This window comes from Suncus etruscus, chromosome 6 (assembly GCF_024139225.1).
Source record: "Suncus etruscus isolate mSunEtr1 chromosome 6, mSunEtr1.pri.cur, whole genome shotgun sequence".
Lineage (NCBI taxonomy): Eukaryota > Metazoa > Chordata > Mammalia > Eulipotyphla > Soricidae > Suncus > Suncus etruscus.
This window is the reverse complement of record NC_064853.1, coordinates 72,457,676-72,480,119: the sequence shown is the minus strand read 5'-3', so window position 1 is coordinate 72,480,119 and position 22,444 is coordinate 72,457,676. Positions and strand designations below refer to the sequence as shown.

General features: G+C 38.9%; 2 protein-coding genes across 4 annotated transcripts in view; one reads left to right on the top strand and one right to left on the bottom strand.

The window, feature by feature from the left end:
* SNX5 (sorting nexin 5) overlaps window positions 1-22,444 on the bottom strand; it is a 1,173,556-nt gene that overhangs the window by 626,794 nt on the left and 524,318 nt on the right. The gene's annotated exons all lie outside the window — the stretch shown is intronic.
* Window positions 1-22,444, top strand: part of LOC126010770 (D-aminoacyl-tRNA deacylase 1) — a 168,209-nt gene that overhangs the window by 134,929 nt on the left and 10,836 nt on the right. For both annotated transcript variants that reach the window (XM_049774362.1, XM_049774363.1), the window contains exon 5: window positions 20,347-20,519. In XM_049774362.1, the coding sequence (XP_049630319.1) occupies window positions 20,347-20,499 (153 nt within the window). In that variant the 3' untranslated portion in view covers window positions 20,500-20,519. The remainder of the gene's footprint in view (window positions 1-20,346; window positions 20,520-22,444) is intronic.

Genomic DNA, 22,444 nt, shown 5'->3' with positions numbered 1-22,444 from the left:
CTGCATAGTCAGCTGCTTCAACTTGTTTTCTTTATGCTGTTGGTTCAAGGAATCTGCTCCCTTGAGTAATTCCATTCACTGTTTATACCCTCTTCTCAGCCTTCCTTGATATCTGTTTGTGCTGTTGAGCCGAGTTCCTATGCATTGGCCTATGTTTACAAATATAAATTATGCTCACCCTTCCTTGTTTCTGTTATTTCACTGGTTATACCCCATCTAAATGAAATTTAAAATGACTAATTGAATCCTCTAGATTATTTGCCCCACCACTACCACTGTGACACTGTAGCACTGTAATGTGTGATTCTGCACAGTGGTCAGAAGCTGTAGCTACCTATCAGTTTCCAGTCAGCTCTATGGTGACACATTGGGAGTTAACAGTGGTACTCCAGAGAGTATGGTCTTGAAAATATCACTGGTAATATTTTCAAATAATCCTGTTTTTTTTTCTTTTTAAATCAGGAAATAAACCCATTCTAAGGAGAAGAAAATTGTCATTAATTGTTTTCTTGCTTAAATAAATTAAAATTGTTAAAGTAATTGGACACATTAAAAAAATCATATAGCAACTAGAGAGATAGCTCAATTGTATGAGGACATGATTTGCTGTGGAGTCTGAGTACCTCCTGGCTTCTCATAAACACTGAACACTGCTGGGAGTGACCCCAAGCACATTTGGATTTAGCCTTGAAACCAAAGTAGAAAAAAATACATAAATACTTAATAATAGAAACTAACTTCAGCTGTTTATTTTCTTTTGTCCTTGTCCTTTTCTGTGTAAATAATTTCCTTTAACATATCTTAAGCTATTTTTTTGTTTTTGTTTTTGTTTTTGGGTCACACCTGGCAGCGCTCAGGGGTTCCTCCTGGCTCTACGCTCAGAAATCGCTCCTGGCAGGCTCGGGGGACCATATGGGATGCTGGGATTCGAACCATCATCCTTCTACATGCAAGGCAAATGCCCTATCTCCATGCTATCTCTCTGGCCTCATCTTAAGCAATTTCTTTAGATATGTTAATATCTTTCCATAAATAATGGGCTTTTACTTTCACACCAGGCACCAGGCAGCACTCAGGGGTTACTTATGGTTCAGCACTCAGAAATTGCTCCTGGCTCGGGGGCCATATGGGATGCTGGGGATAGAACCCACATCCATCCTGGGTCAGCCGTGTGCAAGGCAAACACCCTACCACTGTGCTACCACTTTGGACCTCTTTTTACTGTATCTTGATTGATTAAATTCTTACATTATTTACTTTACACTACTACCAATGAGGATTTGGCATTGTTCATTCCTCTATCTTTTCAACATTACTATTTTTTAATTGAATCAATAAATCATTAACCACTACAGAATCAAGTGTAACTTATGGGCTTTTTGTTTTTCTGTGAATTAGTAGTTACCTTTCTTGTCTTAAAATCTCACTGAAAGCACTGTATTTATTCCTTCTATTCTTGGATGTTTATTTTTCTGGGTACTGTCCCTATAATCTGTGTCTATAGGGATCCATGCTCTGGAGGTTTTTTTTTACCCAATTCCCTTTGAACAGTTGCTTTCCTGACTGCTAAATCTGACCTTGATTTCTCTTCCAAGTTATATTTACTGTTTTTCTTCTTCCCATGTATTCCCTTTCATATTTTTCCCAATAATTCTTCATTGTTCCAAATCTGCTCCATTGGCATTTGTACAACATATAGACCAAGTGGGGCAAAGGAGAGGTCCCACTCCCCATTTTAAGACTCTAGAAAATTGAAAAAACATTTTGAATCATTTAAAGAACTCTATTAATTTAAAATGCCTATGAACAGTTTTCTGTTACCAATTATGCATTGGAATACCAAAATGAATTTGTTTTAGTGTCTCTTTAAACTTTGCTTCAATTCATGATTATTAACCAGACATGTACCAACAGCATGATAGATGTTGACTTATGTCTAAATCTAAAGTAGATATTGACTAAATAGTTGCCTTATTATTTCTCTCTTCCTATCACTTTTGGCTAAGGAAAAGTCAGCACAGAAGAAGAAAGACCATATTCATTTGATATGTGAGAAGACCAACCACTGGTTGCCTAATAACATGGGTTTCTGTTTCTCTTTTAATGGAAGGAAGTGCTTACTTCTCTTCCATGACTTGATATTTTACACTTAGCTCCTATGGAAGAAAATATCCAAGTCCCAGATGTGATGAAGAAGTTAGTAGTATTAGATATACTGTTGATACCACCTTGTTGCCCAATAGGACCAGGGAATGAGGTGTAACATAATAAAAGTCTTGTCTACAAGAAGATATAGTTTATCATGTAAGGAGAGACCCGGTTTTAAAGAATTAGTATATTTACTTTATACTACTGCTGATGAGGATTTCTCCACTGTGTGCTGATGAGGATTTCTCCACTGTGTGTTTTATACACACACACACACACACACACACACACACACACACATTATAGCATTGTACTCCAAGTTAACCAGTCATCCCTTCATGTAGCCGGACCTTTTCGTGTCTTTGATGAGAATAATCCTAAAACTAGGCATAGATTTTTAGCATCTAATCACGTAAACTACTGTGGAATCCTGGTTAACAAAGGACCAGGTAACAAACTAGTTATATTTAACAGATTATCCCATAGAACACAACCTGTTTCAATGCATTAAAAATAATTCCTTTTGGGCTTTCTTTCCCCTTGAGAAAAAGGACTTAAATGCAGTAATTTTGGAGGTTTTCCAAGAATGTATAGTGAGGGGTGGAGGCGGCATAAGGAAAGTCTGCAAAGGACACATTGATGATATTATCTAGGTATCTTTTGGAGGGCCATGTAGGTAGTTTGTATCTCAGAGTTGGTGAGCAAGGAATGAATGCAGGAAGTTGAGGCTTTGTATCTTGATTTGCAGTTCTCAGTAACTTTTAGGTGTGTTAACTATCTAACACTTAACACTGTCCTGTCTTGTGCTCAGGCTCACTCCATGTAGAAGAACCTTCTTTGGGCCAGAATGTACTGGTGATTCTCTTCACAAGAGTTGTTTTTGTTTTGCTTTTTGCTTGGTTTAGTTTTCTCCACACCTGGCAGTTTTAAGGTCTCTGCTCAGGTATCATTCTTGGTGGGCTTGGGGAACCATATGGGGTGCCTGAGGTTGAACCTGGGTCAGCTGCATGCAAGGCCAGTGCCTTACCCTGCTCTACTAAAATTCTAGCTCCATTCAATGTGAAAGTCATGGGCTGGCAGGTGTTTGTCCACTGATACTGCAGGTCACAACTAGGTATGGGGTTCATGACCATGGACAGCATTTGTAGCAAGAGTACAGCTTGGATGACTTCAGGGCAGCTGTACCAACAGAGTAACACATGCTTGGGTCACCTGTGAGCCCTCAAAACATCTCTTCATAGCTTAACAAGCCACCATTGGGGCCTGGAGGCTGGAGCTGTTCCAGTGTGCTCATGCTGAGAAAGAGGAGACCAGAGGAGATTCAACTAAGTAAGAATAATATAAACGACAACTGAATAGTCTGCCCCATCCCCATTATTTATGCATGCCTAAGAGGGTTTTTGTAAACAATGAGAATTAGAAAATAAAATTAGCTTGCGCGATTTCAGATGGGAAGAGATGCCTGCTTACTTGATTTTTTTTTAATTCCCACAAAAACCTCAAGCAGAGTTAATAATGTATGAAAATTAGAAACCATGTGTGCACTTTGCTTTATAATGTTTTTATTAAGCAGCCAGTTGATTTAAAAATAACAACACGGCAATTGTCATAATGGCAGGCATTGTGGTGTGTATGGAAACATACATACTTATAATGTTCTGTGAGTTTTTTCTCACAGTCTTTTTTAAGCTTTTTGAAAATGATCACATAATATAAATTATATCAAATTTTAATTTGATAAAACAAGTTGTCCAGATATAGACTTCAGTTTGTTTGTTTTTATTTAAATAAAACATAGCTTAGTGGGCCTGGGCTATGGCTCAGTGCCTAAAGCGCCTGCCTCCTAAACTTGGTCTTGAGCTTTGCTACCCTGTGTTGACTGCCTATACAGACCATGCTCTTGATGGCTATCCTGTCTAAGGACTTAGAAGGATACCCTCTGGCTAGTATGTGGGAAGTCACAGTAACCCCTGGTGAGCACTGTAGCCAAAATGTGCCCAAGCCTCCTAATTAAGGAGTATGATACCCCAAAAGTGTGTGTGCAAACACTGTATCTAAAGTGTGTGATCAAACACCACAGACAAGGGTGCAAACCCCACAGTCAGCCAACAATAGCAACAAGTGGAAAGGAAGGGGTTGGGTTGGGGAGAGAAAGAAAAAAGATGAGTCAGTTAGGGGCCTGGGAAATAGCTCCAGTGGGCAAGTACTTACCTTGAATGTGTGAGGCCCTGAGTTCAATTCCAAGGTCTGATGGCCCTGGGATACCACTGAGTATAGATCTGGTGACTCCAGAGCATCTTATCACTGAGATGAGCACCTGGAACAGCCCTGGGTCATCCCCCCATCTCCATCCCTATTCTCATCCCACAGCACTGCTGGGTATAGCTTCTGTTGAAAATTAGTCAACTGGAGATGGTAGCTATTGGAACTAGATTTCTGCAGATTATTTAAAATTCCTCATGGAGTCATACTTTTTCCAAAATCAGTTGCTGATTGGTGTTTGCCTTCTTTTCTCTTTCTGCAATGCAGACTTGTATACAGAAAGAAATAGCAAATCATTGTTCCAGATATGTATGTAGAAAAGCTCAGTAGTGTTTGTGTTATGAAAGCAAAGTGAGGTAGTATGAAGTTGGCACTAGGTCCTGGGGACTAGTGGGTCTCAGTGTCCTTCCCTGTGTTGGATGCAGCATGTCTTTCTCAGTCTCTGAATATCTACTCCCGACAGTGTTCATGCCCATTAGGACATGACTTTTTCTTCTGACTGTGCTGCCTCCTTTGGGTATTGCCAATAAATGGTGGCGCAGTTAATGCCCCAACATAACATGTAGCAGAGCACATAGAGACACAGAGAGCTTCACTCACTTAGCTTAATCCTGAGGAAACACATCATTGATCTTGCACTTTTGCATGCTTCATCCTCTTGTATTTATATATTGCCTTAAATTAGTTATCCAACAAATAAATAAGAAGTGTCAGGGCAATTTAAGTGATTGGACAATCAGAGTTTTTTTTGGTTTTTGGGCCACACCAGCATTGCTCAGGGGTTACTCCTGGCTGTCTGCTCAGAAATAGCTCCTGGCAGGCACGGGGGACCATATGGGACACCGGGATTCGAACCAACCACCTTTGGTCCTGGATCGGCTGCTTGCAAGGCAAACGCCACTGTGCTATCTCTCCGGTAGTCAGATATTTTTTACCGGTAGCAGAATAGTGGAGTCTAAGGAAGGAGAATGAGTATTGTGGAAAGTTCTTTTTTTTTTTTTTTTTTTTTTTTTGGTTTTTGGGTCACACCCGGCAGCGCTCAGGGGTTACTCCTGGCTCTACGCTCAGAAATTGCTCCTGGCAGGCTCAGGGGACCATATGGGATGCCGGGATTCGAATCACTGCCCTTCTGCATCTAAGGCAAACACCTGACCGCTGTGCTATCTCTCCGGCCCTGTGGAAAGTTCTAAAGCTACTGGAGTTAACAGGATCAACAGTTCAGAGCATTTTGTTCCCTAATTTATGTCTTTCTAAAAGAACCTGCGTGGGCTGGTCCTCCTCTTTGCCAGCCTCCTGTCATTGCCAGTTTTGCCTTGTGGCATCAGCTGGGTCACAGGTGTGGGCCAAGGTGTGGGCCCTCAGATAATTATACCTTGTGGTATTTTAAAAAGCAATTGTAGAGACATTTGATCTTTATGACTTGTGCCATAATACTTTTTTGGAGTCTTTGCAAGCGGTTGGTTGAAACAGAATTTTTCCATCTACACACTCTGCTATAAAAATCACAGTAACTAACTTCACGGGGCCTAATTTTTTTTCTCTTGGCTCCCCCACCCCACATCTTTTACTTTTTAAATAGATTTTGCTCATATGTGGACAGAACAGTCTGGCAGGAAATAACCAGTATTAAAATAGTTTAAGGATAGGATTGTACCTAATGTAACCCTAGCAAGTCAAAGTCTGCTCTCCTAAGCCTTTGGTGAACTCTAGAAGCCCCAGGCAAGTGAGGTTCTGCTCCATAGGGAGCTAAATTGATGGGAGGTGAGACTGTTAATTCCAAGGTTTGGGACTCTTCCCAGCATGACCACAGCTTCAAGTGTCTTCACTCTCAACTGACATCACCTTTGTTGTCTCCAAAAGCAATCTGGAAATAGTATTTGTCCTGTACCTCTTGGAATGCTAAAGGTGACAAGTTTGCAATCAGAATCTAAGGCTCATTTATTTCCTGTGTGTGAAATTTAAAAGGCAAAAATTAAAATTTTAAGTTATGATCATGGGCCCTTTAGGAGGAGTTGACCCCACCCCCATCAAATTCTGTTCAAAAAACAAAAAGAGGAAGAAAAAGATCTGAACGGGTTTTTGTGTGACTTATGAACATATATGAAGTGCTGCAAGCGTCTTGTGTCTCAGCAACTCTAGTGGGGGAAATATTCTTCACAAGAGGAAAGTGGGTGAACACAAAATGAACGAAGGGATAATATTGAAGTAAATGAGAAAATGATGAAACCACACCAAGTATGGTTACCCACGTCTGGCAAACACGTGTGACAAATTTAATCTTTAAGCAGGGAGTTTTTATAAGGGGTAAAAGTCAGTCATAGGTATTGAGAAGAATGTTTACAATTACAAAGCAGAGTTTAACAGTAAACAATACATTAAGCTATGGGTGTGAGCAGTAAGAATTCTGAGGTACAAAGGAGAAGGTCACAACTCAAGGCAGCTCTTATCAAACTAACTTCAGATGCAAAATAAGGGATCTGTAAGAAGTATAAAAAATCTAGGAACACAATCTTCACTGGAATGGGACCTGTTATTTAGAGGTCAAGTGAAAGAAAGAGCTAAATCCACTAAGGTATAGTTCCCATTTTCTGGGAAAAGTCAATAGCTCAGGATCTGCATTCTGGCTATGCCCTTTTATACCAGAAACTGGGCTGCAAAGACATTTTGAAAAAGAGAAAAATTGTCTTTGATTTTGGTGCTAAATATTATCCAGGAAAGGGGCTTTATCAAGGCTATATTTTGCCTGTAAAATGTCAGCAGAAGGGAGAATTGATTTTAAGGCTGAATAGTCTGAAGGGAATATAATGTGAATACCAAACCATGAATTTCAGTAATATCTCTTTGGAATTCCTCAACTCTCCATGCAGGGGCAAGAACATCCGCAGCAGGCCTTTTGAGGAACCCCGTGGGGTTTTCTCAGTTCTCCATACCAGGGAAATCCGGGAATACATCTGGTGGGCCTCCCAAGTTTCCCTAAAATGGAGATGTCTGTGCATAGCCCAAGGATATCTACAAAACAACTAGGATTTTATTTTACAGTCATTCCCACAAATTATGCTGGAAACAAATTGACAATACCATCTCACTCTTTTCTGTTAGTTTCTTTTGGGGCCACAACCAACAGTGCCCAGGAGTTATTCCTGACTCTGAGCTCAGCATTCACTCCTGGGGGCCAAGGGTACCATATGGGATGCTCAAAATCAAACTGGAATTGGTCATGTGCAAGTGCCCAACTTGCTGTACTCATTCTTTAGAGTAATCCTTCCATCAAGTGCTTGCCCACTAGTTCCTGGACATCCAGTTTGTTCCGTGATTACTGACAAACCATTGCTTTCCTAGAGCCTCTTCAAAACTGCATTTAACAACTAGTAATAGCCTGGTTACTTTGGATTTTCCTGAGTGGGAGGCTGAATTAATATCAGCAGCAGCCACATAAGCTCTGCCTACTTCATTAGAACAGTCTTGATGGCTGAAGCCAGTTGCAAAGCAGTGAACTTGAGCTGACTTCCTGGAGCAGATGGCATCTTTGGAACCCTAGAATCTAGCAGTACACGCAGTGCTCTCATTATTCAGTAGGATTTTCTCTTGCTTCATTGATGTTTATGAGGTATAAAAGTAAGCGTAATCTAAAGAAAGATTTAGGGTGTTTTGTTTGTTTGTTTTGGTTTTTTGGGGTCACACCTGGCAGCGCTTATGGGGTACTCCTGGCTCTACGCTCAGAAATCGCTTTTGGCAGGATCGGGGGGTCATATGTGATGCCAGAATTCGAACCACCGTCATGCATGTAAGGCAAATGCCCCACCTCCATGCTATCTCTCCGGCCCCCAGATTGAGTATTTCTTGAGCTTTAGTCTGGTTAATCTATTGAGAGGTGATAGCAATGTTGAAGTTTCCTACTACTATTGTGTTGCTATCAATGTCTTCCTACAATTTATTAATTAGCAGTTATGATAAGTACTTTTCTAGTCCCTCAGGTGCAAATCTGTTTAGGAATGTGAGTTCTTTAATGGTGTACACATCCCTTCTTCATTACGAAAAGTCCATTACCATCTCTTATAAACTTTTTGAACCTGAAGTCTACGCCATCTGCTACTACTATGGCTACTTCAACTTCGTTTTCTTTTGTTTTGTTTGTTTGTTTTGCTTTTGGGTCACACCCAGGAACACTCGGGTTCCTCCTAGCTCTACATTCAGAAATCACTCCTGGTGGGCTCAGGGGACCATATGGGATGCCAGGATTCGAACCACCGTCCTTCTGAATGCAAGGCAAACACCCTACCTCCATCAATCTCTCTGACCCCACCCCATCCTTTTTGAAGAGGTTTTTTGCTTGAAGAATTATTCAACCTTTGACTTTGAGTCTATGTTAGTTCTGACTGTCCAAATGTGTTTCTTGTAGGCAGCAGAATATTGGGTTCAATTTTCTAACCCATCATGTCATGGCATGTCTCTTCATTTTCCTTGGTGCATTGAATTCATTGACATGGAGAGAGATTTTTTTTTTGCTAGGGTGGGGTTCTTTTTTTGCCATCTTCCTATAGAAGTTTAATGTGGAGTTGTTTTGTCTTAAAGTAACCTCTTTAATTCTACTTATAAAGTCAGTTTCTAGTCTATGAAGTTCCTGAGCTAATGTTTATCTGTGAAGTTCATTTTGTTCCTTCAAATCTGAATGAGTCTGATAGGTTAAAGTATTCTTGATGAGGTGTTCATGTCATGGAATTTTTCACTATATCACACCACTGTCTTCGAGCCTAGATGGTTTTCTTTGGTAAATCTGCTGTGAACTTATGGATGCTCCTTTATATGTAATTTCCTTTTTTTATCTAATTGCCTTCAGTATTTTCTCTCTATCTTTAGTTTCATCATAGTGATTAAGATGTGCTTAGGGTGTTTTTATTTGGGTCTCTTAGCTATTACTCTTTGAGCATCCAGGATGTGGGTGCATGTGTCGTCCAGGTCTGGGAACTTCTTAGCAATGATGTATTTTACTGTTGCTTTTTCATAGGGTTTTCCTTATCAGCTCCCTGAGACTCCAATTCTGTTGAATTTGCTCTGAAGTTCTTTAAACATCTGTTCACTTATTTTGAAGCCTTTCTCCCATGTTCTGTTGTTATCTATGGTTTCTGCACTTCATCTTTGAGCTTACTGATTCTGTCCTCAATAGCTGTTACTCTGCTGGTGAGGCCTTGTAATGTTTTTTTTTTTTTTTTCATTTTATTTCTCAGGTTTTTCCAGTTCTGACATTTTTGCTTGCATTTTTCTCATTTCTGCTGTCATATCCTCTTGTGTTTTATTGGAAGTATGTTCCATTGTTTCTTTAAGATCCTTGAACATTTTCACTCTGAACTCCATTTTAGACAGGCAATATAAGAGGTTATGATTGGGTCCGCAGGATTGCAGTCTTCACTCACAATACAGGGTGGAGTTTTGCACTGCCTTACCATGGATTCTTGCGTAGCCACAAGGTACTGCTTTCCTATGTCATTGTCAGTCCCTTCCCCACTAGCAGGGCAGTCTCAGAAGAAGCTTAATTGGTGGCAACCACCTGGTCAGGGGATGCGAAGGTTGTTGCCCTTTCATTTTACGGCCAGTTAGCTCCACCTCTGTGGTCTTTGCACTCTTATTCCTTGGTCACCCGACTCACACTCCCCTAATATTTCTTTGGATTTGATCTTAAGCCTTTGTTTCATTGTTTCAGAGTGAACAAATTAGTCATGTTCTTTGCTCCAAGTGTCAGATTTACCTTGCACATGTGTCATCCTGGTTTCTTCACATTGGTAATGCAGCTTCATTTGGGTCCAGTGCTGTAAATCATCTCTTGGGCAACTGAGATTTTGACTCCTCCTCTTTTTGGGCTCAGGTCTGACTCTGTTGGAGTCTATCTTAGTCATTTTCATGTTGTAAAACCATATGCAAATCCTATAACTTCCTGAATAGCTACGTTAGCATTTATTTCAGTATGTTATGAGCTGTTTTGGTTTTAATAAATACAAACTTAACCAAGTATATCTCCAACAATAAGAAGCTTGATGACCTTTTCTCAGTTGGATAGTAAACTAATTCATTGCTAATCTGTAAGGTTCTCCACCGGTTTCCCTGTATCTCTGTGTGTGTCCCCCTAACTTTGAGAGCCCCCTTTCCTCATCTGTATCTGCTTGCATCTGTGTACATTTAGGATGAAATCCTTCTCTGAAATTTCCTCAAGTCTTACTGGCTTTGATTTCCAGCACAGACCCATGTGACATCAGGGTTACCTTTGCTCTCCTGCTTATACAGGAGGGATGGAGAAAAAAGGTAAAAAAAGACTCGAGCTATGGTGAAGACAGTGAAGAATAGTTTTGCCATGGCTATTGATAATAAATACAACTGTTGGTGTTTTAAGAACACAAAGGATAATATAGGTGCAAGTGGAAATGCGGGTGGGCATATATCCCACTGATTATTTGTTAGGAGCCAAGTTTTAAAAATAGTGGGATACTCCTTTAATAATATGGCTTCAATCTCTATATGTTCTTTACATAGTTACTTTATTTTGCCATCTGCCTGATCTCTCAAGATTAAGTTTGTAGACCCCGTCAGAGATCCTTATAATAACCACATGTACTAGTTTGTTATTGCTTTATTCAAATATGGGCTTGGACATTTAATTAAAAAATAAATCCTTTATTTTCCCTATGGATTAATTCACACAATGGAAAAGTTTGGATTTTGTTATTTTAGTCCCCTTTGCTAAGAAAACCTTGAGAGGAATCACCTGGTAGAGGATTGTAACCTGGCTCCTATTGTGTCTGTGTGCCAGAAGTGCCTGTGGACAGTTAATTTTCTCTCTAAAGCACGAGAGCCAATAATTTTGGACAGTTTTTCTTTGCAGTTTGAATAATGTTATCAGCTGATAAAAGAGTAAAAACAAACAAACAAAAGTACTGGTGTTTTACACTATATGTTTACAGGGGCTTTACAGTTTATAGTCTTCTTGATTTGAAATTTACAGACACTATCTGTATGAATCCATATGTAGTATCAATTTATTTTTTTAAATTCTCATTTGTTTCCTAAAAAAATATTTCGAAGTGCTTTTTTTGCCTTTAGTTGTAAATACCACATTTTGGCAGCATTAGATTTTACCTTTTCCAAGAAAAGGCTTAAATATATTAAGTTAGTTCACAATGTTCTCACAAAGAACTTTATTCTGAAGCATGTAGCCATATACACTTGGGTTATTTTAAGATAAATAACTTAAGAGACTAAGAATTACATAATTTACAGAGACCTGGCTTATGCTTGTCACTTAAGTAATTGTTCCCTAATAGGAGAGAATGGGATTGGGTGGAAGGTCAAATTGGCAATTCCATGGTTTTGCATTCCCTGTTCCTGGTGCTTCTGCTGTGAGTCAGTGTAGAATCAGATGAACACTACAATGGACCACAGGAACCTCCAGTAACTTTCTTGTTTGGGGAATTATTTCCCATCATTCTCACAGGATCAGGATCAGGCTTCTTATCAGTGTTAAAGAGTACAAAGTGACCAACAGGTTGGACCACAAACAGCTCTTTTTTTTTTCTCTTTATCTTTATTTAAACACCGTGATTACAAACATGATTATAGTTGTATGATTACAGTCATGTAAAGAGCACCCCCCTTCACCGGTGCAACATTCCCACCACCAATTTCCCAGATCTCCCTCCTCCCCACCCCCCTACACCTGTACTCGAGACAGGCTTTCCACTTCCCTCATTCATTCACATTGTTATGATAGTTTTCAGTGTAGTCATCTCTGCAACTGCACTCATCACTATGTGATGAGCTGCATGTCCTGAACAGCTCTTTTCTTGAGATTGAATTTTTTTTTTTTTTGTGGTTTTTGGGTCACACCCGGCAGTGCTCAGGGGTTATTCCTGGCTCCAGGCTCAGAAATTGCTCCTGGCAGGCACGGGGGATCATATGGGACGCCGGGATTCACACCAATGACCTCCTGCATGAAAGGCAAACGCCTTACCTCCATGCTATCTCTCCGGCCCCTTGAGATCGAATCTTATGAGTGCATCAAGAATGACTTAGTTACTGGTTTTTTGTGTGTATGTTTTATTTTATTTTTTTGTTTTTGTTATGGAAAGTCCACACTTGGCACTGTTCAGGACTTATCCTTGACTCTGCACTCAAGAATTACTCCTGGAAGGTCAGAGTGATTGCATAATGTTTAGGACATTTGCCTTGCACATGGCTGACCTGAATTCAAACTCATACCTGAGCACAGAACCAGGAATAACCTCTGAGCACTGTTGGGTGTTGCCCAACACCCTCCCCCTAAAATATACAAAAAAAACTCCAAAAAACAAAAAAACAACAGACAGACAGACAGACAGACACACACACACACACACACACACACACACACACACACACACAGAAAGAATTAGGCAGTTCTCCAAGACCATATGGTATAGGTTGCATGAAAGGCAAGTTCCCTACTTGCTGTACTATCACTCTGGTCCCCATAGTTTCTGTACTTAATAAAGAGTGGAAAAGATGGAGAGGGTCTCTATTGAAAATAAAAATCATAATTTCCCAGTGTCTGACAAAGTATGTCAATAATAATAATAATAATAATATAAGCACATCTACAAAAGCTTATAGACATGTATATATGTATAAAAGCACATATTCAGAAAATCCACAAAAAGCATATACAGAATATACCCCAAAAAGCATATAGAGAATCTGAGTTAAATATAAACTACTGACAGTCAAAGAATGCATATTATAATCACTATGGAACAATCATTTCTAGGTGTTTGTATTTTATGAACTAAGAATATTAAAAAATAATAAGGAACTTGGTTAAGGATGTGTTGCTTGTATCTGACCAGAGCTTGAACATTGGTGCCAGATGTAGACTTTGGAGTCTCCTGAGTACTCCTGGGGGTTGCCAGTGTGGTTGTTGGCACTGCAAAGCTTGAGCAGCTCTATATCCTAAAGCCCAAGCATTGAACCGACCTGCTTGGCAAAGGATTACCCTGTGTGGTCCTAGGCCAGTTGAATATCACTTGGGAGACTCCTCCAAAATGAAGCAATAAATAAATTGAGATGCCAACTTCATGTTTTTAAAGATCATTTTAAAAGTGGGAGGGGTTTATAGATGTTAACTAGATTTACTCTGATCATTTTATGCATATACAAATATTCAGTAATTATGTTGTATACTGGAAATACAGCATACCAATTATATTGTAATACAAAGTTCTAAGTTGTGGAGAAAATACACTTGAAATTTACCATCTGACCACTTGTAATTGTACAGTTTAGTAATGATAAGTTTGTTCACATTGTTGTGCTATTCAAATAATTTTCTGAAAGAGACAGGACTTCCATATACTGCTCTCATTGTTTCATAAAGAAACTTTAAACAGCAAAAGGGAAACAAGATGGAAGGAAGGCTGTCATCCTAGATGCAGAAAATTCCTATTTGTGATAGAATAGTGAGGAAAATTATTGTTTATGGAAAAATCATGGTGTAGAAAACAGAAAAGTAAGGAGCCCTCTGTAGCTATTACTCAAGTTTTGAGATGCTGGCCTTGCAACTTCTTTGCACCTCACTTCTATTCCAAGCATCTGTGCTACCAGTAGGCTGTTGCAGGATTAACGTTTGTGCCAGATTTAAATCAGTCATACCATTCAGTGCATGGTTCTGTAACTGAAGCTTTTGCACAGTAAGACTGTTGACTAAGGAAGGTGTGTGTTGGTTTACATCCTGGCACACTTAGCTTCCAAGTTGTAAGTTGTAACAGTTCACAATCTGGTATTGGTCAGCAGCCCTGATGAAGATCTGTTTTTGTTTTGTTTCTTTGTCTTTTTGTTTCCTTTTGGTTCACACCCAGCGTCTTTTAGGAATTACTCCTCGCTCTGTGCTTAGGATCATTCCTGGCAGTGCTCAGGGGTAAGACAAGCACCATACCTGCTGTACTTTCTTTCCCATTTGCCTGATTTTTTTTTATATAGAAGTTAACATTGACTGTTACAGTTAGAACTTTGTATTCTTTTCTCTCTCTCTCTCTCTCTCTCTCTCTCTCTCTCTCTCTCTCTCTCTCTCTCTCTCTCTCTCTCTCTCTCTCTCTTTCTAAGATTTCACTTTTTTTCTTCCCCAAAGTAATATACATTGTGGGTTTATGTTCTTCTAAGTCAGATATTATCTGATGAGCCCAATGGCATTATATACTATTGTTTCTATAAATGGAATTCTGTAAAAGATATCTTTCTGAATTATAATTTTTAGAACATGATTTTTAATGTTTTGCACTGTAATTTACAGTACTATTGCTGATAGAATTCATACCTAGCATTTTATCACCTTTCAATATCACTTCCTCCTCCTGCTTTCTCCATTATAGGTATTGACCCTCCTGTTTCTATCTCCCAGTCCCCTCAAGTGATACCGATTTCTTCCAAATACCAATTCCCATCTTCTTGTTTTCCGTTGTCTTTGAATATTTGTTATTCCTCCCTATTATGTTTCTTCATATCTTGCATATGGGAGAGATCATTTTGTGTCAGTGTCTCTATCTTGTATGACTTCACTGAGCATGATACTTATTCTTCAAGTCCCTTCACATAGCAGTGGCAATTACATGACTCTTTTTATGGCCAAGTAGTCCATGGTCTATATGTACCATGTTTCTTTATCCAATTACCTTTTTTTGATTGTTTGTTTTGGGAGCATGCCTGGCAGTGCTCAGGAGTTACTTCTGGTCTGTGCTCATAAATTCTGGCAGCCTTAGAGACAATATGGGATGCCAGGGATTGAACCTGGGTCGGCTGCATGCAAGGCAAATGCGTTACCCACTGTGCTATCACTCCAGTCCAGTCATCTATTCTTAAACACTTAGATTGTTTCCAGATTTTGGCTATTGTGAATAGTGTTGCAAAGAACATATGGTGCTGATATCTTTTCTCTGTTTTGTTTTAGGACCCTAGGGTTATAGTCTTAAGAGGTAGAGTTGCTGGGTCAAATGGAAATTCAATTCTAAAATTTTTAGAAATGTTCATATTGTTTTCCAGAAAGACTGGGCTGTTCAAGATTCCCACTAATAGCAAGACTTACTAAGTGAGAACCCTAGTAAATCAAACCAAAATGAAAAGGGGTTTATTGACCACAAATCGATTAATGTAAGGTACCACATCAATAAAAGAATAAAAATCTTATGATCAAATTAATAAATGCAGAGAAAGCATTTGACAAGATCCAACAATTCTCAACAAAATGAGAAACAAAATTATAATAAAAAACTTTTCTCAGCACAGTGAAAGCCATTACCACAAACCCACAGCAAACATTACTCTTTTGTTTTGGGGCCACACCTGACTCAGAAATTACGGCTGGCCAGCTTGGGGGACCATATGTGATGTTGGGATCAAACCTGGGTCAACCTTGTACAAGTCAAATGTCCTCCCCACTGTGCTATTGCTCCACCCCCACAAACATTACTCATAATGGGAAAAAACCCAAAAGCCTTCTCTCTAATATTAGATAGAAGACAAGGTTACCCACTCTAGCCATGTGTGTTCAGTATAGTACTGAAAGTACTTGCCATAGTAATTGGGTAAAAAAAGAGATATAGGAAAGAAAGAAGTCAAGCGTTCACTATTTGCAGATGGCATGATATTATTCTTAGAAAATCTTAAAGACTTTACAAAAATGCTTCTTGAAACAATAAATTTGCATAGTAAAGTGGCAGGCTACAAAATTAATAATCAAAAGTCCTTGCCTTTTCTATAGTAAATAATGAAAGGGAACAAAGAGATATTTTAAAAAACACTCACAATTATGCCTCAAAATATTAGGTACCTTGGAATCAGTATAACAAAAAGAAATGAAACATGTAAACAAAGTAAATTACAAAATACTACTTTAAGAAATAAAAAGGACACGAGGAAATGGAAACACATCCCCTGCTCATGGATTGGTAGGGTAAATATCAAAATGACAAATCTTCCTGAATTGTACAGTTTCAGTGCAATTTCTGTAAGTATACCCATGACATTTTTTTCAAAGAAATAGATAAAGCCCTAAAATTCATATGGATCAGTAAGCCCCCCTGAATAGTTAAAGTAATCCTTGGAGGAAGAAGATGGGAGGCATCATTTCCCCCAACTTCAAACTGAACTACAAAGCAGTAGTATTAGACTGAATATTCTGGACTGACCTGCAGGTATATGAGCAATTAATATTTGATAAAGTGGTTTATTGGTCTTGTTGTTGGTTTTTTTTTTCTTTCAGAGAACTAACTCTTGGTTTCATTTATCTTTTGGATTGCTTTTTTGAGAGTCCAGTTAATTAATTTTTGCTTAAGTTTTATTATTTCCTTCCTCCTGCCTGCTTTGGCCTTCCTTAGTTGGTAACTTTCTCTTAAGTTGTGCAGTCAAGTTTCTGATGAATGCTTGCATAGCTATGAGCTTTACTTTTTTTCTTTCTTTTTTTTTTGGGGGGGCACACCCAGTGACGCTCAAGGGTTACTCCTGGTTATGCACTCAGAAATCGCTCCTGGCTTGGGGGACCATATGGGATGCTGGGGATCAATCCAAGGTCCATCCTGGATTGGCAGTGTAAAAGGCAAGCGCCCTACTGCTGTGCTATCACTCCACCCCTGAACTTTTTAACACTGCTTTTCCTCCACAAGTTCTGGTAGCTCATGTCCTCATTCTCATTTGTTTCCAGGAATCTTTTGATTTCCTCACTGATTTCTTCCATGCCCACTAGTTGTTCAAGAGGGAACTGTTTATTACAAAAAAAGAGTGAGCTGGGGCCAGAGAGGTGGCGCTAGAGGTAAGGTGTCTGCCTTGCAAGCGCTAGCCAAGGAAGGACTGCAGTTGGATCCCCCGGTGTCCCATATGGTTCCCCAAGCCAGGGGCAATTTCTGAGCGCTTAGCCAGGAGTAACCCCTGAGCATCAAACGGGTGTGGCCAAAAAAGAAAAAAAAAAGAGTGAGCTGTTTAATTTCCAGTTGAGTTATTTCTATTTTTGTTTTTACAGAATTAACTGCTATTATCAGTGTATCATGGTCTGATCTTTTAGTTGGTATGGTTTTTGTCTTCTCACATTGTGAAGGTGTTTTGCATCCCTGTATGTGGTTTATTGTGGAGAATGTTCTGTAGGAGTTTGACATGTTTGTGGGATTTATTTTGTCTTAAGATAGCCCCTGCAGTGCCTCCTATAAGGATGGTTTTGCATCATTGAAGTTTCTAAACTGTTGTTTATTCCTGAAGTTGTGTACTGTTCCTTCATATATGAAGGAGTGTCTCATTATATAATGTGTACTTGTAAGGCTTTCATTTTGTTGAGTTTTTGGTTGAAAATATTTTCCTATACTCTACCATTGTCTTTTAGTCCAGAGGTTTTCTTTCGGTAAATATGCTGCAATTCTTAAGGATACTCCTTTGTATGTGATTTTCTTCTTTGATCTTGCTGTTTCTAGCATTCTATCTCTGTAGTTTTCATCATTCTGATTAGTATGTGTCTTTGAGTATTTTTATTTGGATCTCTTTTAGCTGGTATTCTTTATGCCTCCTGGACCTGGGTGCATGCACACTCCAGCTCTGAGAATTTCTCAGCAATCTTGTCTTTAACTGTTTTTTCTCCATCAAGATTTCATTACTGACCCTCTTACTGACTCAAAGTTCTTCTGTCCACTGTTTATTTGTTTTTGTTTTTTACCCCAATTGTTGTCTGCTATTGTCTGGAAGTTTTTTGTACCTCATCTTGAGCTCACTGATTCTATTCTTAGCAGCTGTTACTCTGTTGGTGAGGCCTTCTATTGACTACCATGGTTTCAGTTGTCATTTATATTTGTAGTTTTCTTATTCTTTGCTCTCAGATCCCTTTGAGTTTTGTTTGCTTCCTGCAGTATGTACCATTGTTTCTTTGAGCTCATTAATCATTCTAAGCTTTCCTTTCTGAATTCATTTTCAGAATGATTTTGTAAGTGGATATCACTGATTAAGTCCTCAGGATTACAGTCATTGCCCAATAGCTACGATTAGGTCTGTGCCACTTTACCATTGTTTGTTTTGTTACCTGGGGGTATGCCTTTTCCACTTTCCTTTTAGTGCTCCATCCCTCACACCCACTGCCAGAGAGTTCTTTGGGAGAGCTTTGTTGAGCAACAGAGATGATTTCATGACTGAATTAAAAGCTACTGCTTCAGGAAACTTCTGATCTGTGGTAGAGCCAGTTTTCAAGGAGTGTGCATGGTGTTTGACAGGCCACTCTGGTCTTCTCTCAGGCAGTGGGAGAGACTGCAGCCTTAGAGTGGAGACCTGCTTCTGGAAACTGAGGTGCTGTCTTCTGACCTTTGGATGGACCCAATTTCCACAGAGCATCTTCTTGGTGTTTCTGGGCCTCTCTAGACCTCCTCTGATTGGGCAGTGGGTGTGAAAGTGGCCTCATGGTGCACTTGGACACCCACTTTGGGGAATCACTGTGCTGCTTTCTGACTCATAACAGAACTTTAAAGACAACTATTTTGATACATGTAGCTCTGATTTATAATATTAGCTTTATGTGACATTATTATGTACAATATTATTCTTTTTATGTCCTCATTTGTGTTGTTTCTGAGTATTTGCTAATATAATGGTGTTATACAGTGTGCATCCCTAGGATTTTTTTTCTGTGCACATGAGAGAGAATTAATCTAGGGGCATTATCTGGCAGAACAGTTACTGGATCAAAGGCAGAGTGATGTCAGGTGCAAAATATAATTAGCAAACTAACCAAACTAGATGTTTTTTATAGTCTTTAGATAAATGTGTACTGGGAAAATGATATTCTATAGTTACCATGAATAGATTTGGTTTCTTGCACTAAATTTATAGCAAGCTGCTATTTATCTGTATTAAGGTTTAGCTAAATATGCCCTGAATATGACAGGTTGGTTAATGTCTTTTCTTTGTTTTTTTGAATGTGGGCTAAAGACCAAGAGAAAAACTTGCCCTTTCATTAATTTTTCCTTTTACTATGTGAACTATAAAATATTTTCAGACTTGGTCTGGGAGGCAGATGAAAATGGGTGTTGCGAGGTCTCATCTTTTTTACAGATGGAGTTTTTTGTTTGTTTCTTTTTGTTCCAGGAGAATTCCATTGGTCAATACTTGGTCAGTCTTCTCTGACAGTAGACCTTTCTGGAATGGCCCTTTTGTTGCTGAGAATGTCAGATGTCAACTATTTTAAATCTGTAGTTTCTTTGAACATTTGGGGAAGATATACAAAGAAGGGGTCCTATGTTCCTTTGATGTCAGAGGTCAGAGTTATGTTGCCAAGCTGACCTGAAGGAAATCAGAGAAGGCTCTATGGCCAACTCTCCACCTGCATGTATCCACCATGCATGTTGGAATCAACTTGCTAAGAGAATTTGGGGTTTTGATTATGGATGAATCAGCCTTCATTCTCAAGTAACAGACTGAGATCTGAGACTAGCCAAATATATTTGTTGTATTTTCTTTACTGCCTTATTTCTTATCTTCAGCAATATAGTATAATGTGATGACTCTTTAGAAAATAGTAAATAGTCGGTTCTCAACTTGGTGAGAAAAAGAGACTTTAAAGGAAAAATAACCAGTTAATAGCTTTATCCTTTAACGGGCTCTTACAAATCTGAAAGAAGGGTTTTAGTTGGTTATTCCCAATAAGGCATGGAAAATTGAATTATAAGTAGGAAAATTTAAGAGATTATGAGTGATTTTGTTAATGAATCAGGTGCCTGCCTGCATTATTTTGTGTGTTATTTGGCACATTGAGTAAACTGATGCAGCAGAATATCAGACAAAAGTTTTTTTTTTTTTTTTTGGTTGCTACCTATGAAGTTGGGTGTTTGGGTATTCAGGCATATGTTCATCTAAATAGACATCTGTAAAAAATAACTTTTACCTCTCTCCCCTTATAATCAGCTATCAAAGCTTGAAAAACAACAGCAGAGGAAAGAAAAGACCAGGGCCAAAGGGCCTTCTGAATCCAGCAAAGAGAGAAATGTTTCTCGGAAAGAAGACCGTAGTGCCAGTAGCGGTGCCGAAGGCGATGTGTCTTCTGAGAGGGAACCATAGGCTGAGCAACTGGAACTGAGGTAAAAGCTTCCCAGCTCTATATAGCTTTTCTTCTCACATGGGGCAGATAATAGTGATTAGAGGATAGAATAACTTCTGAGGTAAAGGGGGTCAGCTTTACGGGCTTATTTAATTCTTTTGCCTTTTAGAATAGAGAGAAAAATTGAAATGTAGGTGGCACTTGGGGAGACCAGGTGATGCCAAGGATTGGTCCCAGTGCCTCACACATGCTACATAAAATATGCCATTTTGAGCCATATTCCTGACTCCTCGTCACTATGTTTTATTCTCTTTATCACTACAAAGAGATTATAGAATTATGTTTACTTATCTTGACTTGTTTATCTCATACACTCACTTGGAACTGAAGTAAAATCAGGGAAATTCCTTTTTACACAGACTCATTTGTCACATCATTTTTCTTAGTCCTCATGCTCTGGCCTAAAGCCATTGATTTTTATTCATGAATTAAAACAGTTGGTGTGAGTTAATTAGAGGAGAATCTGTTGAAATATGGTATTTGAAATGTGGTATTTGGTGTTAAATAATGTTAAATATTCATAAGTACACAATAACATTTTATATGGCATTTATGTCACATAAAACTTTTATTCCTACTCATTCCAGAATTTTGTGAGGGTTTGTTCATGTCAGTGGTCTGTTTTGCCATCAGAAATATTCAGAAGAGCTGAATTTGTGGAATTGAAATGTGCCTCAGGGGGGAAAAAGTACACAGATTGCTTCTCTTGATATTAGTTTTATAATTATGCTGATCAAGTGAGCTGAGCTGTAACTCAGAAACTCAATTCTTATTTCCATCCCATCAATTTTGGTGTGACAGTGCATAAGTTATACAACTTCTACTTCTTTGGTTATTAAAGTAACTAAATGTGTAGCAGTCATCCCCTTCACTTGAGTTGGCAGATGAAGACATTTGCTCAGTGATTGCCCTGTAGGGTAGGGATAGGATAGGTAGATGGAGGGAAGGGGCTCTGCCCTAGTTCTGTAGAACTTTCCATGCCTCTCCTATCCCCAGGGAGTGTGTTGGAGAACCATCTTAGTACTCAGAGTAAATACTTGGCCAGTTCACCCATCCTTAGTCCAGGGCTTTTTTGGGGGATGGGCAGCAGGGTGTGTATGTGTGTGTGTCCATGTAAATCACACAGCCATCATTGTTCATGCTTACTCCTGGCTCTGTGCTATCGTTTCTTTGAACTTACTATTTTCATCATAGTGTCATGAAAAGCACTGTCTGAGGATTTACTGGTAAGTTTCATGTCTCATGACATTATGATGAGAATATTTAATAAGTTCAAAGAAATGATAGTACTTTGCTCACTGAGCTTGGTGGGCTTCTATGTATTTTTTATAGTTATCATAAATTTTTATTTATTTTTATAATAATTTTGATTTTGACCAAAGTGGATTACATATCTTTCACAGTAATATTTTAGGTACATATTAACATTGAATCAGGGGAATTGCCATTACCAAAGATGTCTTCCTCCACCCCCGTTCCCATATCTCTCACCCTTACCCCCTGGGCTGCTAGTATAAGTGGTCCCCTCTATGTCTAGCTTACTACTTAGTGATCATACAACTGTTTGGTCTTGGTACCCTCCATTATCCCCCCCCTCCCAATTTGAGAGGCGGAACTTGATGGTTCAAGTTATATGGTTCTGTTTGAAGAAAAGAAAAGCAATAAAATGGGGTAAAATCAAATAAGCCGAAAATGGGCGGAGTCCTTCTAGAGGCTCTCAACATCATCTTGAGAGAAGAAAGGAAAAAAGGAAGAGAAACACCACAATACAAAAAGAAATATCAAACAAAAAATCCAATGAGCACTACAGCAATAAAGACAAGCACCACATAATAACCACAAAAAAAAAATAAAAACAAAATAGAGCACACAAAAAAATTGGAAACAACAACAATATCAAAACCA